This window comes from Apis laboriosa, unplaced genomic scaffold (genome assembly GCF_014066325.1).
Source record: "Apis laboriosa isolate Shangri-la unplaced genomic scaffold, ASM1406632v1 scaffold84_cov144, whole genome shotgun sequence".
Taxonomy (NCBI): Eukaryota; Metazoa; Arthropoda; class Insecta; order Hymenoptera; family Apidae; genus Apis; species Apis laboriosa.
Genome location: NW_025224606.1, coordinates 297,363 through 313,403, shown reverse-complemented (window position 1 = coordinate 313,403; position 16,041 = coordinate 297,363). Strand labels below are relative to the sequence as shown.

The window sequence follows — 16,041 nt, the reverse complement described above, 5'->3', positions numbered from 1 at the left end:
ATTGATATTGAAATTATATACTCTTGAAATTTTATAGATGGTATATTAGAAATAAATACTTTATTCTTAAAATATAAATAATTCTAATTATTTAAAGTTTAACAAATTTTTTTCACGATAAATATAAGTTTCATAAATTTTTTTATTTAATGCAAATAGAAAAAAAAATACAACTAATAGATAATAATAGATACAATAAATAAAAAAATTATTTTCAATATATAATTATTTCAATATGTAAAATATAAATATTTTTATAATTAACATAAAAAAATTATTATATACAAAATTTCAAAAAAATTAAATACACATTAATTATATAGTAAATGATTGATATTATAATTTTTTATAAATAGATTATAATTTGCAAAATTTGTGAAATTAAATTAATAAGATCATTATTTGTTGATTTTATTGTTAAAATAAAAATAAAATTTATAGTTCATTTCGATCATAAATACTAATATTAAAAAAAAGAATTTTTAAGTTTCTTATATTAGAAATTTATTAATTAATATTGGAAATATATATATGTACAATAAATGATTTATTATTGATTTTAATTGATCTAATTAAAAAATTTGATGGATGAGTTTCTTGATATTAAATCATCAAAAATGTCAATGATATTGACGTAATCGTGACGTATATCAATGATATTGATATAAGATCAACTTTTTGAGTTTTTCAAATTATCTCAAATTGTGAAAGAACATTAATTTAATTTTGCTTTTAAATATTTATTATTTTTTAATTGAAGCGAATGTTATTATCTTAAAATGGCGTTGATCAATTTTTTAATTAAATTAACAAGTTGAAAATTTATATAAAATTATTTTAATCAAATCAATTTATTCTAAAATTGTTATAAAACTGATTTGCATAAAAATTGAGAAATCTTTGTATTTCTAATTTATATTTCTAATATTATTGTATACATTTCAAAATATTAGATTATATAATTATTAGATTTATTATCTTTACAGAAAAGTAATTACTTATATTAAATAAATGGCGAGTATAAAAATAAAGTTTATTTCTAATTTAATTAATTTTTCTATTATCTTATTTTTATTTTTGTATAATATAATATAATAATATAGAATTAAATGTATACGTTATATACACATATCATCAAAATATATTTATATAATTTTTAATATCTTATATATATAGATATAAATTAAATTAAATTCGTTATTTATATTTTTTATCTTTTATACATATTCTTTAGTTTTTTGAGTTTTTATATATTTAAAATTACCATGCGCATACATGGTTTCAACAATTAATAAAAATCTCTCCTCCATAAAAAGAAAAGAAATAAATAAAAAACTTTTATAGATTCCGTATTAATTAAGAAACCATTGACATTTCACAGGTTTCATCTTCTGTTTAATGAAATTAAATAATGTAAATCAAAGTATCGTTCACTTACGATACAGTCGTAAGGACTCTGTTATAACCGCAACAAGGTTGCAGTTATCAACAAACAGTCTGACACATTATGTATTGCGATACGTTGTTTCTCATGATCAGTTTCAATACAAATCGGTCATGTAGATAAAGATCGATATTGCTAGCTTTTCTAGTGTTACAATTCTCTTTTATTTTTCGCAAGAAAGTTATCATTCAGTTCATTTCATGAGTTAGTTGGTAAACGATGAAAAATGCATAAATATAATATCGATAGAGGTGAAAAAAATATAATTTGTCGGTTGGTAAAGTCACGCTGTGTTATTTCAATGATTCTCGCGCTAGTAGGTCTTCCTAAATGGATTTAATCGATTTAGCGATCCGTTGTCTGATCCTGACCCTCGACATCAATGACATCACGCTCTCGTTCTGGCGGTGGACACAGATGGATCTGCTGGTGGTGTTCATGTTCTGTTATCTGGTTCTGCCGCAAACGATCTCGAAAGGTGAATTTCATTCTAATAAAAATTGTTTACATTCGATTTTGTGATATCCATTTTATACATGTGTGTATGTATATGATTGATATGTATAGTATTATTCGTAATATCATTATATTTGTTATATTCATTTGCGTACATGACAGTGCTTGTACTAAGTGATAGATCGTAAAACTAAAATTAATAGTTTTGTTATTCTCATTCTATTATTTTGAAATCAGTCAATTTCATATGTATGATTTAATAATTTAAAACTTTTTTGCTTTTGTTATTTAAACATAATTTGAAATTTAAAAATAAATTTAATTTTTGTAATTTTGTTATCATAATCATGTAATTTTTTTTATGAAAATGAAACAAAACATGATAGAAGATAATAGTATTATATTATAAATCTGTATTTATTTTACTTTTTATTTATTTATACTTATTTATTTTTACTTTTTATTTTTATTTTTTTATTTATTTTTACTTTTTATTTTTACTTTTTTATTTATTTTTACTTTTTATTTTTTTTTTATTTTTTATTATTTATTGTCTTTGTCTTTTTTTTATTATATTATGGTGAACCAAGAATTTTCATCAGTCTAGTTATTGAAAGAAATTAAGAAATTCAATCGATTTTATGAAAAATCTAAATTATCCATTATAGACAAAATTATTTTTTCAAATAATTTTTGTTGAAAAAAAAATGTTTTGATCAAAACTCTTCGTTATTTTACATTATTTTTAAACATTGATATTTATTGTTTTAATTAGATTTATTATTTCTTACTTTTGCTAAGGAATATCAAAAAAATGATAATACTAGCAATTTTTAAATTATTTAATTTCAAGTATATTATTATTAGTATGCAATATGATTTCAATATATTTATTATCAATAAATATTTATTATCATACCATATATCATAAATTTTTTTACATATTTAGATTTTCAATCCTTCTTTTCTCTTTCTTTTAATCGTCATTTTCGATAATTATATGTTGTCAACAAAAATGAAATAGAGCTCGAGTTTTGTCATTTATAAACATTATTAAAAATTTATAATTACTTTTTTTTTATTTTTCATATTTTTTTTTAATTTTGTTGGATAGATTTTTAAAAAATTTTATAAAGTGACGGAACTTTAATTATGTACTTGTTGCATATTTTAAATTTTATATTAATAAACCATTAATAATTTCAAACTTTATTTTTATATTATTAATATATGTATGCTGATAATTGATTTTCAGTTGTGAATTAAAAACGAATAAATATTATATATGTTAAATTACGCATTTTTAATTTCTTAACTAGTTTTTTTAATTTTTTTCTTAATTTAATTCTTTATTGAGGTTAGATACTAATTATAAAAAATTATAAAGAATATTTTTTCTTTTAATTGTGTTATTATAATTTGCTTTTTACTAATCCGTTAAAATTCAATGTTATATTAATACAATATTTTATTTATAATTTACAAAAAAAATTAAAAAAATATAATTAAAAAAATTTTCTTTGCATATATATATTTAGAACAAAAATAGAAAAAAAATTTTTTTTTGTAAATTGAAAAAATTAAAAACATTTTTATTATAAGTAAAAAATAATATATAGAAAAGAGAATATAAAATAGTATATAGAAAATATAGTATATAGAATAGCATATAGAAAAAAAGTATATTATATATTCTTTGATATATTGTAAAATTTTAATAATAAATTATGTGTATATAATATAAAAAAAATTCAAATGCTTTAAATATATTTTTAAAAATCAAAAATATAAATCCAAAATCTAAAATTTTTAAAATTATAAAGGTTATTTTATTATAATAAAATATTATTATTATAATAAAAAATTGCTCAAAGAATCTTGATAGCATTTACTTATTTCAAATTTATATTTATTACTATCTTGATGAATGATAGTGAATTACATATTTTTATTATAATGCAAATATGATTCTATTAAGATTTGTTGATAGAGTTAAGATATTGAACAATTCATACTTAATGTAATTTTTTTAACTTGAAATATATTATATTAGATTAAACTTTTATGTAAAATGAAAAAATTTTGTTCTTTTATATTAAAAGTTAAGTGAATCAATATACATATAAAATGCCATCATAATTAAATAATATAGAAAAATAACTATTTGCTGACCTTGAACAATAAATCGAGTTCAGATAAAAACATGTCGATTATGGATTACAGTGATAATATATATTTAATAGAAGTAATATTTATATACATAAGTATTTAAATACCTGAAGATAAATATCATATAAGAATTAATCAAGAATGATCACATTGAAAATCGAAATCATCTAGAATTGAAATAGTGAGCAAATAGATAGTAAATATTTGCCTAACTTTAAGAACATTTCCGAGGCTGCTTATTGTTTTTGCGATGGAAATAGAACCGTTCGTTCCGATTTCCGCAAGAAAAAAAATAATAAAATTTTTCTATATTCGCATCAATAATGAAATCACACATAATTTCATCTATCTTAAAGAATATTTTATATATTTATTCTTTTTATTCATTATAAAGAAATTTTTCTAAAAAAAACTTATTCATATATCATTTTCAAATTTGATTATCTTAAAAGATAAATTGAATAAAAAAATTTGTTTCTATTTCCTTCTATTATTATTATTATTATTATTATTAAAAATATATTATTAAAATATATAAAATAATGTTTTTTGCATTTTTAATTTATTAAAATGACAAAAAGGGAGATTTTTCGGAGATTTGAAAAAAATTATTTTTTTTTTTTTGAATAAGAAATTAATAAAATAAAAAAATATATATATAATTTTTTTAAAAAATACGAAGGCAAAATATTTTCAATAAAAATAAACTTTTGTTCAATTAAGTAATTTATTCAATTTTATTTTAGATATTAAAAATTCTTATGATGACGATTAAATTATGATGATAGAAAAAAAATTATTTTCGTAAATATAGCAAAAATCGATATTTTGTATACAATTATCTCTCAAATCTAACAATAGATAGACAATTTTTATGATCAGATTCATATTCATGAAATATTTTTTCATTATCAAATAACTTAATAATATATGTTCTAATATATGTTTTATGAAATCTGTAGTATCATTTTGTCATATAAACTGATTAAATTTGTAAATTAAAATGTAATTGTAATTAACTTTCTATATAATTAAGAAGAGAATATTTTATATGCATATGTATATGAGTACATTGCATTAATTTTAAAAAACATTGAAAATTATAGGCTGTTATTATTTTGTCAAGTATAATCATTTTGTGGAGTGAAAATATCAAGGAAAAGTTATTCAAAATATTATTCTTGACAATATATTTCAAGGTTATTAAAATCAATAAAATGTTTTTTTCTATAATGATCTTTTCTATAATCTTTATAATCACCCAATTTATTAATTATTTGTTGACTATTTATTAACTATTTAATAACTCTCGTCAAAAACATCAAAAATTTAAATGAAAATATAATTATTATTTTTTAATTTTTTTAAATATTATTTAATATTATGAAATGGTTAGTTTATTTTACAAAGAAAATAGTAATAGGATAGAAAACGAACATAAATATTTGAGTTCGAAAATAACTATTTAAACAAATAGTGTTTGTTTTAAAATTATGTTAGTAGATCTATTGATTTCATAGTTTTTTCCTGGCTAATTCACATAGAACGTAGAAAATCTAATTCATACGTGATTTGGAAAATATGGAAAGCGAGCAAATAATGGGAATAAGGTCAATAGATCTTGAATGACTTGACTTCTGTGATTTTTATTATTTTTGATAAATAGCAAATATGATGGAAAAAAATTTGTTTTTATTTGCAATATCTATAATAATATTATCTCGCATTTTATTCTTTTATTTTTTTTTAAATATATATATATATATTTAAAAACGTTATATATTACATATATAAATTTTCTTTTTGATCTAAAGTTTTAGTCTTGTAACTTTCGATTTTTTCTAACTAATTATAAAATTTTATCTTAAAACTTATTATTTCTTGTAATATAAAATCATTGTGCATTAAAATTCGAAAACTTTATAAAATTAACTATGTAATCAATATTTTTGATATTATTTCATAAATATTAACTTTTTGCAGACAAATATCTCCTTTACTAACATCAAAGTTATCATTAAATGAAATGAAACGAGATTAAATTAAAATTAATCCTAATATATATAATATTCAATTCCATAAATATGAATTTAGTTCCATACATATTTTTCTTTATTTCTAATATTTAGGAATAAAGATTCCTAATATTTGATTTATAATTCCATTTTGTATAAAAGAGTATATTTGCCGAGTTACAATCGATACAATATTTATGAGCAAGAAATTAATAAAAACAATGTGCACGATTCAAGATTTTCAAGATTTTCTCTCAGATTTAAAAATTACTAAATATGACAAATCTTTAATTAAAAAATTTTTGTAATTTTTTGTATCGACTAAATAATTTCTAAAATCAAAATTTTTAACTTTCACACTGATTGCATATTATATTATTTAAAAGAATTAAATAAATAAAATATGTATATATATATTATACTTATATATCTAAAATAAATATATATGTATTTTATATTGTAAAAAATTAGTGATCGAATGTAACAGAAGTATTGATCTTGTAACTTGATCGAAATTTGAAATTTATTTACATCATTCATGTAAATAGATATAATAGATGTAAATAGAAAAGAGCAATGAAAAAGAAAGAGAATTAATATTAAAAAAAAAACATTGGTAAGATAATATTAATGTAGTAAAATCTTTTTTATTTTTAATTTCTTTTTATTAAAATTTTTATCAATATATTTGTAAAATTTCTGTAATTAAAATAATAATATATAAACACAATATAATTTGGATTATTTATTTATTTAATAATAGATAGAGAAAAAATCATTATTACTCATTAAATATACAAATATAATTCAAATTATATCATGTTTGATTTCATTTTAATCATGGAAATTTTATAAATAAAAAAAAGTTTTTTGTTGATAAAAATTTTATTAAAAAGAAATTAAAAATAAATAAATTTTAGTGACACATTAATAATGTTTCACTGATACTTAATCTCGAATCAAGATATACGTGTGTCAAACTTTACAATATATGAAAGAAATTTTTTCTGAGTGATAAGAACGAATCTTTTGTAATTACATCATTAGTCGGCAAAATTATTTATTATATTTCATAATCTTATTTTATTTTTATGAAACGGAACAAACATAGCTAATATAATACAGTTGCATTCGAAATAATGTGCAAATTAGTCTAAATATTTTCTCATATTTCACGAATTGTGTTATTATATTTAAGAAATTATTTAGAATGTTTCTTTTAAGAAATGATTTCTCAATTACTGAAATTGATTTTTAATTTGTCCCAAAATTAATGTAGCTAATATATATAACAAATTACAATCAGAATTCTATTATAATCTTAATTTCTAAGTTTTATATTTTAAATATACAACTTACGAAAAATACATTGTATTATATATAATATAATATAATACATATAATAAATAATATAAAAATAAAATAATTGATCATTTATATTTATTGTGTAATATAAGAAAAGTTGAAAAAATTTAAAATTTTATGCTATAAAAATATTTGAAATATTTAATGAACTTATGTTTAGAAAGAATTAAAATAGTAATTTTTTTTTAAGAGTTAACATTTTTATAATATATTGCTGATTTTTAACAATTTTATGTTAAAAATTTTCATAGAAATAGTCAATAAACTATAAAAACTATAAAAACTGTAGTACTAATAAATTTATAATGTATTTGAATATTCTCGTAATTTTTCTTTTGTATTTTGTAATATTGAAATAGCATATGAATATATATTTATATAATATATGTATTTTTATAATTAACATATATATTTATCTTTTTATACATATTTTTTCATTTTTTTTCTTTTATGATTATTTTATTATTCATTTTGAGTGATGAATAAATTTAATTTATTTATCTTAACAATGACAATTAATTAGTTCATTCATTGTTCAATAAAGTATAATCCGATAATTTTATCCAATAAATATTCAGTATATTTTCTTTAATACATATGTTTAGAATTATTCAAGCTCAATTAGTAGCATATATTTATTACTATCATAATTCGATAATTTTATGCGTTTTATGATTGATTATTATTTTTTATTAATAATATTAACAAAGTCGAAAGTTTTGAAAGAAAAATTTTAGTTGAAGTTATTTTAGGAATTTTTACTTAAATAATATTCTCATATTTTTGGAATATCTTTATCATAAATTTTAAAATATTTGATTTTTAGATACATTTTGTATTTGTAATATTAACATAACATACTTTTACAATATCAATCATATGTAATCTTAAATGCAATATTATTATTTAAAAATCTTATTTATTTATCTTTGAAAATAAACATTATAAAAATTTTATAAACCATTGAAATATATTTTTTAATACTAAAATTATCAATCTATTGTATCTAAATGTCTATTTTATATATATATATATATATATATATATATATATATATAAATGATATTAATTAAAGTAATAAAAAAATATATTAGTTATAAAAATAAGTAAGTATATATAATTATATTTCTATATATATAATTATATTGCTATCTTAATAAAATATAATATTAATTTTACTGAAAACATTTTCATGTTTTCAATAATTATAAAACGAAAATTATATATAATATTGTACTTATGTTAATGTTAAATTTTCCAGATTATAAAAAAATCGACTAGAATAAATTTCTAGAAAAATTATATCATATATTTTCTTATCTTAAATTGAATATTCACTTCACTATTTAGATTACACATTATTTTTTATATTTACATTATAAAAATAAAAAAATATTAAGTTATGAATAAGATATACAAAATTGAATATCAAATACGTATTATTATGAAAACTCACTATAAATAAAACTTCATAATTAAAAAAATTAATTTACTTTGATATCAGCACATAATATTTTTAAATTTTATCGATATGATTTCGAAATTGGAAAATACTGCTGAAAAAAATTTTTTTTTTTTTTGCATGTTACATTCCTTTGACCTCGAGCAAAAAACATTTCTTTGAATTTAATAAAATTATACTATCGAAATAGTAAAATATGATTGCGATCAAAGTAGTTATTTTTATCTGTGAATTGAATAGTTCGATGATGATATGATTATTTCCGAGAAATCATATTGCGCGACAGTACAGAAAATTCTTCGCATAATGAAAATAGTCCAAGATAGAAATTTTGTTAAATAAAAATTAATAAAAAAAAAGATTGCAAAAATAATTTAAATATTGATTATAAATTTAATTTGCATATTTTACGTGTAGAATAAATATAAATATAATAAAATAACAAAAATATTGTGTAATATATTAAAAAATTGTGTAATATATAAATATGCTATCAAATATTAAAAAATAAAAAAATTATAAATCTCACTTACTATAAATCTTTTTTCCTTTTCATTTTTTTATATTTAAATAATTTATAATTAAATAGTGAAGTGAATATTCAATTTAAGATAAGAAAATATATGACATAATTTTTCTAGAAATTTATTCTAGTCGATTTTTTTAAATAGAGTTGCTTTTTATTTCTCTTAGATGATTTTATTATTTTTTTCTTTAAATATTTAAATATTTATTATTGTTTTTTATCAGTTTTGTAATTTTGTAATTTTTGATTTCAATGTTCAAAAATAATAATAGTTAAAAAGTAATTATATTATAAAGAATTTATTATTTTATATAAAAATTATAAAAATTTGTTATGACTTCTTCTTAATCAAATATAAATTAGATCACTATAAGTAATTTCATTTTAAAAATATAATTTCAAATAAAAATAAAAAAAAAATAATATCTATAAAATGTAAATTTTTGTAGTATATTATTTTCAATTTTAAAAAATTTTAAAAGATTATGCAATTTAAAAGATATTATAATAAAAAAAAAAATAATTTTTTAATGCGTTAGAAAAATATAATAAATTTAGTAAATATTTAATAATATCAATTATATTATTTAATTTTTGTTATTATTGCTAAATAGCTATTGCTATAATAAAAAAACTGCAATTTTTTAATAATAATTTGTTTGTAGAAATTCTATATTTTCTATTTAATCTTTTTCTAACTCTTTAATAAATTACTAACTAAATTTTTCTTATAATAAATCATTTTAGTATTTATAACTGAATTTTTTAAACGATATTACATTGAGATGACTTAATTTATTTGAAATAATGTGCAATAAGTTAAAAAAAAATATTGCCAAATGTTAGTTGCGAGAACTTACAAAAGAAGTTAATGCATCAATGCAACAATCGATAGATATACTTATTATAACATTAATGGAGTCATAGGACAAGTTCTTTATATAATAACCTGTACAATGACAAGATACCTGTAAAATGACAAGATTTAATACGATATAATATCAAAGACTATATTCATAGTATTAATATATAAGTTTAGTTTTTTAACTAGGAGATAAATAAGATAAAATATATTTTATATGATCGAGTTTTTAGATTATTTTTAATTCTATCATTAAAATTTCTTTAAAATGTATGAATATATGAATTTTCATATAAAATCATATGATCAATCATATTACATAAAATCTATTCTTTAGAATAGTTATAAATTTACGTAAATAATTTTTTATTAATCTGAAAAATCTAATGATATTGTATTTGAACATTGAAACTATTTTCATAGGATCGCAGTAGATCGCATGTTAACATAAATTATTCGTTAGCATATGTGTCCCCTGAGAATGAAAGAATAAAATTCATTATATGTACAAGCATTTTTGTCGAATAATATTAACTTGTATGTATCACATTTTCATAGAATTATTTGAAATTGTGAAATTTGTTAATGAATCATTAATATTGTAATATGTACGATAATTTTATCGAAAAAATGGATTTGTTTGTCTTATTGCTTTTTCTTGGTTAGATTATACTCACGGTTTCGGCATAGTTGAGAACTTAGCCAACGCAATGATAATTGCTTTTATTTTCGAATTATCTTGTTTTACTTATTCTTTTATTTATCTCGATTCTTTTTTTACTTTTCTTTCATTGTTACAATTGAGATTGATGAGACAACAGCTTTTATTAAAATAAAAAACTATCGTGTTATAAATAATGATCACATGACACATATATACATTGCAATTTATATTTTATATATATATATATTTTATATATATATATATATATATATATATATCCTTTGATTATGTTTATATATGTTTATTATATTTATATTATATGAATATATTATAATACTCAATTCTGTTTATATTGCTAGATGCTTCGATATATTTTATAGTATATTTTGAAATGTACTATGTACTTATAATTATTATAATTAATATTAATAAAAAAACCGTTATATTTTTGTATTTCTTGCAATCTATATTTATTTATATTATACTTTATTGAAATATATATATTCAAATATACACATAATTTGATAAAATCTATTGCGCGAAGAGCAAAATAAATCGAGACAAGTTTTGTAAGGAACATGCGCGCGTATCTGCGTAACCGTCACGCGATAAACTTGTGCACGTCTAATCCTTCATTCACTGCAGCTGCAACGATGACATGTTGTTGAATCGCGTTTAAATCCCCTGATCAAATCACGAACTAATCGTTTTCCAAAAATATCGTCGAAAATGTGAACAAACGCATATTCATTATTCTGTAATAGCAGGGTGATCGTATAATCTTGTTCGATTTTTTGTTCGTGAATTGAGGAGAGAATCGTCAGCCGATAAAGAAGAGAACAAAGTTGAGCATTCCTTCCGTTCATTTTCAATCGTGAATCATGCGAAAGGAATTCAATTTTTTTCTGCAACAAAAAATTTTTTTCATAATTAGTGAATTGATTCTTCCTCCCTCTGTTCCATTTCGCTTAACGTGATGATATCTACTAGATGTGAAAATGAAATTAGAATAGAATGATGTATTTATTTACATATGGAATAGGCATTCGAAAAACAATAAAATACACGATTTTTGTGTTTATATTATAATTCAATTGACATCGTTATCGATTGTTTGATCTACATATATGCAATTTTTTATAATTTTTAGTATGATTTCACCAATTCCCAATCATTAATCAATAATATATTTAACTTCTAATTGTTGGAAAAATATAATACCTAATAATATCTAATAATACCATGAATTTTCATTTTTCTTTTATTAAGATGAATATTAATTTCGATAATTTTCATAGTTCGCAAATTATTGACTTTTGAACCAATCAAATCGAAGAAATAATAATCTTCATTTAAATGAACTTCATTTTGTTATTTAATTTGGTATTTTTTATCAGATTTTATCTTTTTTTTACATTTGACATTTAATTTAATGAACATATGATATTAAATTGGATGAAAAGTAAAAAATATATCGAATATTTTTATAGAAATTTTTATTGCATTATTATTATTAGAATAAATTTGAATAAAGAATAAATTAAAAAATAAATTAAATAAGAATAAATTATTATTATTAGAATAAATTATTATATATATCGAATTTTGTTTGTTTCATTATGTTAACGCTTTTTTTTTTAATTAAGGTATTTTTATTCGATATTTGTTTTTCTTAATATAATCAAAATAATGATTATTTGTAAAATTGTAATTGTTTAATTAAGATAATTAAGGTATAAGGTATAACTTTGATCGATAAGGTATAACTTTAAATGAAATCATTCTTTTCACTCAGCATTCAAACGAATATGCGAAGCAATTAAGTACACGAAAGTTGGATAAAATAATTTGTCGAAGAACAACCAGACAACCAGATAAAATAGTCACATTGAACTGTGGCCTGTCAACGCTCTTTACGACACTCGAGTGCCGCCAATTGATAAGCAGTCGGCGAAATTTCAGCTTACCCTGTTCTCAGAAGCATTCTTTTCACGATCCTTGGCAAGCATGCGTGCTAAAGTATCTTAGTTGCTGTAACTTATACATATATACTATGCTCAAATTGAACATCCGTAGAAGTTCGACCTTTAAGTTTAACCGATTACATTGTTTCAAGTAGTACTTGAAAAATATAACTTTTTAACTCAAAATATATTATACTCAAAAAATTCTTTTTTATACTCAAACAATATTTAAACCTTTTGAATAATTAAAAAATTATAAATAATGTGTAAAAATTTCTTATTTAAATATTATAAAAAAATTTTTGTACATACATTGTATATTTGTATATATTACATATAATATATATTTCAAAAATTATATTTATATATTTATAAAAATTTTTATATTTTTATATTTATTTTATTTGTTTTTTTTCATTATTTTTTTTATAAAAATATTAGTCAATGTATAGATTTTAAAAGATTTACTGTTCACTGACAAAAGTTAAAGAAAATAAAATAAAAGTTAAATATTATGTCAGAAAAAAAATATAATTCACGAGAAAAAATATCTATCTTTAAATATTGATTTTAGCATGTTATTTAGTTAAGTGTATCATATTATAATTATAAACTCTTAAAATTATTGAAATTGCGTTTTTGAAATTCTTCGAAACGAGGAGAAATTGCATGCTGCAATTGAGAACTTTCCGCGGCGCGTGCATTCGGTGCTTTTTAAATCGTATTTCGTCTATAAAATGAATTGGTTTGATTTTACATGGACTAATGTAAACGTGATATACATTAATTCTTGTAATTGAGATCCATATTTCATTTTCATAATGTGAAAAAAAAAAAAACACTATGCAAAAAAAAATGAAAACTAATTGATTTAGAAAAATTCAAGTTCCATCGGTTTATTTTTTTTGCAAGTATACTTATGCAAAACATGATCTTGTTCATTTTTCATTCGCAAGCATCTATATTTGTATTCCGGTTCAAATATAAATTACTTTTTTAATTAAGCTTCTTTATATAAATGTTTTCAGATAAAAAAATAATATGATATTTCACGGAAAATAAGTCTCAATATGATTATAAAGTATTCACTTATTTGCACATTATTGTACTGCATTATGTTTATCAAGTACTGAACACATTTAATATTTTTTTAATTCAGCATATTCTGTTATTTAGATAATACTAAAAAAAACCGATGTATAATGAAACTTTTATTCTTTTATATCTTTATATGTACAAGTTTATCAAATTAGCTGATTTATTATTTTCTATGTTATTTTTCTTAACATTTTTATTTGAAAGAAAGCTATAAGTTGTCCCAATTGTAAGAATGAATCAGCCTGTATTCGTATACGCGTGGCTGAGTTCACGCTACGTCCACCATGAGGCGCCAGCGCGTTTCCACCGCAACCGTTTAGCTCGTGAGTTGCACATCAGCCACTGTGTGAGGCGGATCGTTCTTTCTTTATTGATATCAGGAACTCGATTAATTGATATCAAAAACGTTGTCCGATCAAAATTATACTTTTTCCGTTATTGTTGTATTGAAAAATTAGTGATAAGAAAATTAATCATACAGTATTTTTAAAGCGCGAGAAGATTAAATATTAAAAATATTTAATTTCATCTGATTGTTATTATAAGTTATAATCAGAGTTTTATCAGTGTTAAGTGATAAAAAAAGATTTATTAAAAAATTTTGTTTAAAATTAATATTTTGCTTGTCATTCAAGCGAAAGAAAAAGTGAAATCCTAATCAGGATTTTAAATGTTTATTTACTAATCATGTATAACCTTCAATACACGTTAGTGGAATTATTGATTGTGGATCGATTGAAAGATATTTTTTTCAAAGAAATTGCATCTTTCGTTCAGGATCATTGAACTATTGAGATCTTCGATTTCATGTATCATTTCTTTCGACAAGAAATTACTATGACACGCGATCATTCTTGATCGCGTGTTGATTGGTTAACGATAAAATATATAATACTAATGTCATCCTTGAGATTGAACGATTATAGTGTCATATGCAACGTATGTTATCAGAACGTGTGGTTAGGTTGTTCCTGAAAGTATCACGATTCATGAAGTGAAGGGAGTCGAGTGCAACGAATTCCATTGGTTTCTGGAGTTTGGCAACGTAAACTCGGCATCAAGCATGATTTTCACTGGCAGGTCCGTGGACGCTCTCGACGAAGTTCGCGGTAATAACGTTCAGACAGAGAATCGTCGAGATGTTAGCGCCGTTGCTATAGCCGCAGGATGGTTCTCCAGTTTACGCAGACCCGGTAAAAGGAATAAGAAGGGCTACCAAAAGCAGGCCAAGAGCGCATGGGATCTTAGCACATTATCTATGGTTAGTTAAACGTTCTGTCTGGCTGCACCTACTTGAAACGGTTATTCGGCGGAATCGAATTCCTTCTTGAATATCGGTCTAACTTTTTTCCGAATTATTTATATGCTCTAAAACTATCTTCTTATTTTTGTTTTTGTCAATCTGGTTTAAGTATGTTTTTGGAATATATTAAAATTTATTTAAAAACTTTTTTAAATCTATTTAAAAATAAACTATTAAATAAACTATTATTTTCTTTTCTCATACATTCAAAAGATCGATATTTTAAAAGGCACGTATCTAAAAAATCATTTATTTATTCATGTGTTTTGTGTTTAAAATTAACTGTTTAAAAAAACGCGACTATTTTTGAATCGTAAATATCCGCTTTGATTGTCGAAGCATACCGAGATACGATTGTATTGTGAAACTTGATACATGTACAAAGTGCAGCCGAAATCATAGTTAGCAATGTCAACATTTTTTCTTCTTAACCTCCTTTTTCATTTATTTATTTATTTTGTTCAATGTGCGAATAGTTTCTATCTCTTAAATCTTAAATTCAATTGAAAAAAATAGAAATATCTTTATTTGAAATAATATAAATAATGTATAAATAATATATATATTAATAATAATATATATTAATATATAATATCTATATCTATTTTATATATACATAATATATATTATCTAAAAATATAAACTATAAAAAATGTTTGCAGGACATTGAGTTTATTTAAATAAATATTAGTTATTGTATTATTACATGAATA

The 16,041-nt window shown here is 20.2% G+C and overlaps 1 protein-coding gene across 2 annotated transcripts in view; it reads left to right on the top strand.

Annotated features, from left to right (window-relative positions):
• LOC122719555 (cytohesin-1) overlaps nucleotides 1–16,041 on the top strand; it is a 157,308-nt gene that overhangs the window by 22,749 nt on the left and 118,518 nt on the right. The window contains exon 1 of one of the 2 annotated variants that reach the window (XM_043945480.1): nucleotides 14,398–15,286. The exons of the other annotated variant lie outside the window; for it this stretch is intronic. Within the exon in view, the coding sequence (XP_043801415.1) occupies nucleotides 15,089–15,286 (198 nt within the window). The 5' untranslated portion in view covers nucleotides 14,398–15,088. Of the gene's footprint in view, nucleotides 1–14,397; nucleotides 15,287–16,041 lie in introns of those variants that run through there. 2 annotated transcript variants of the gene reach the window in all.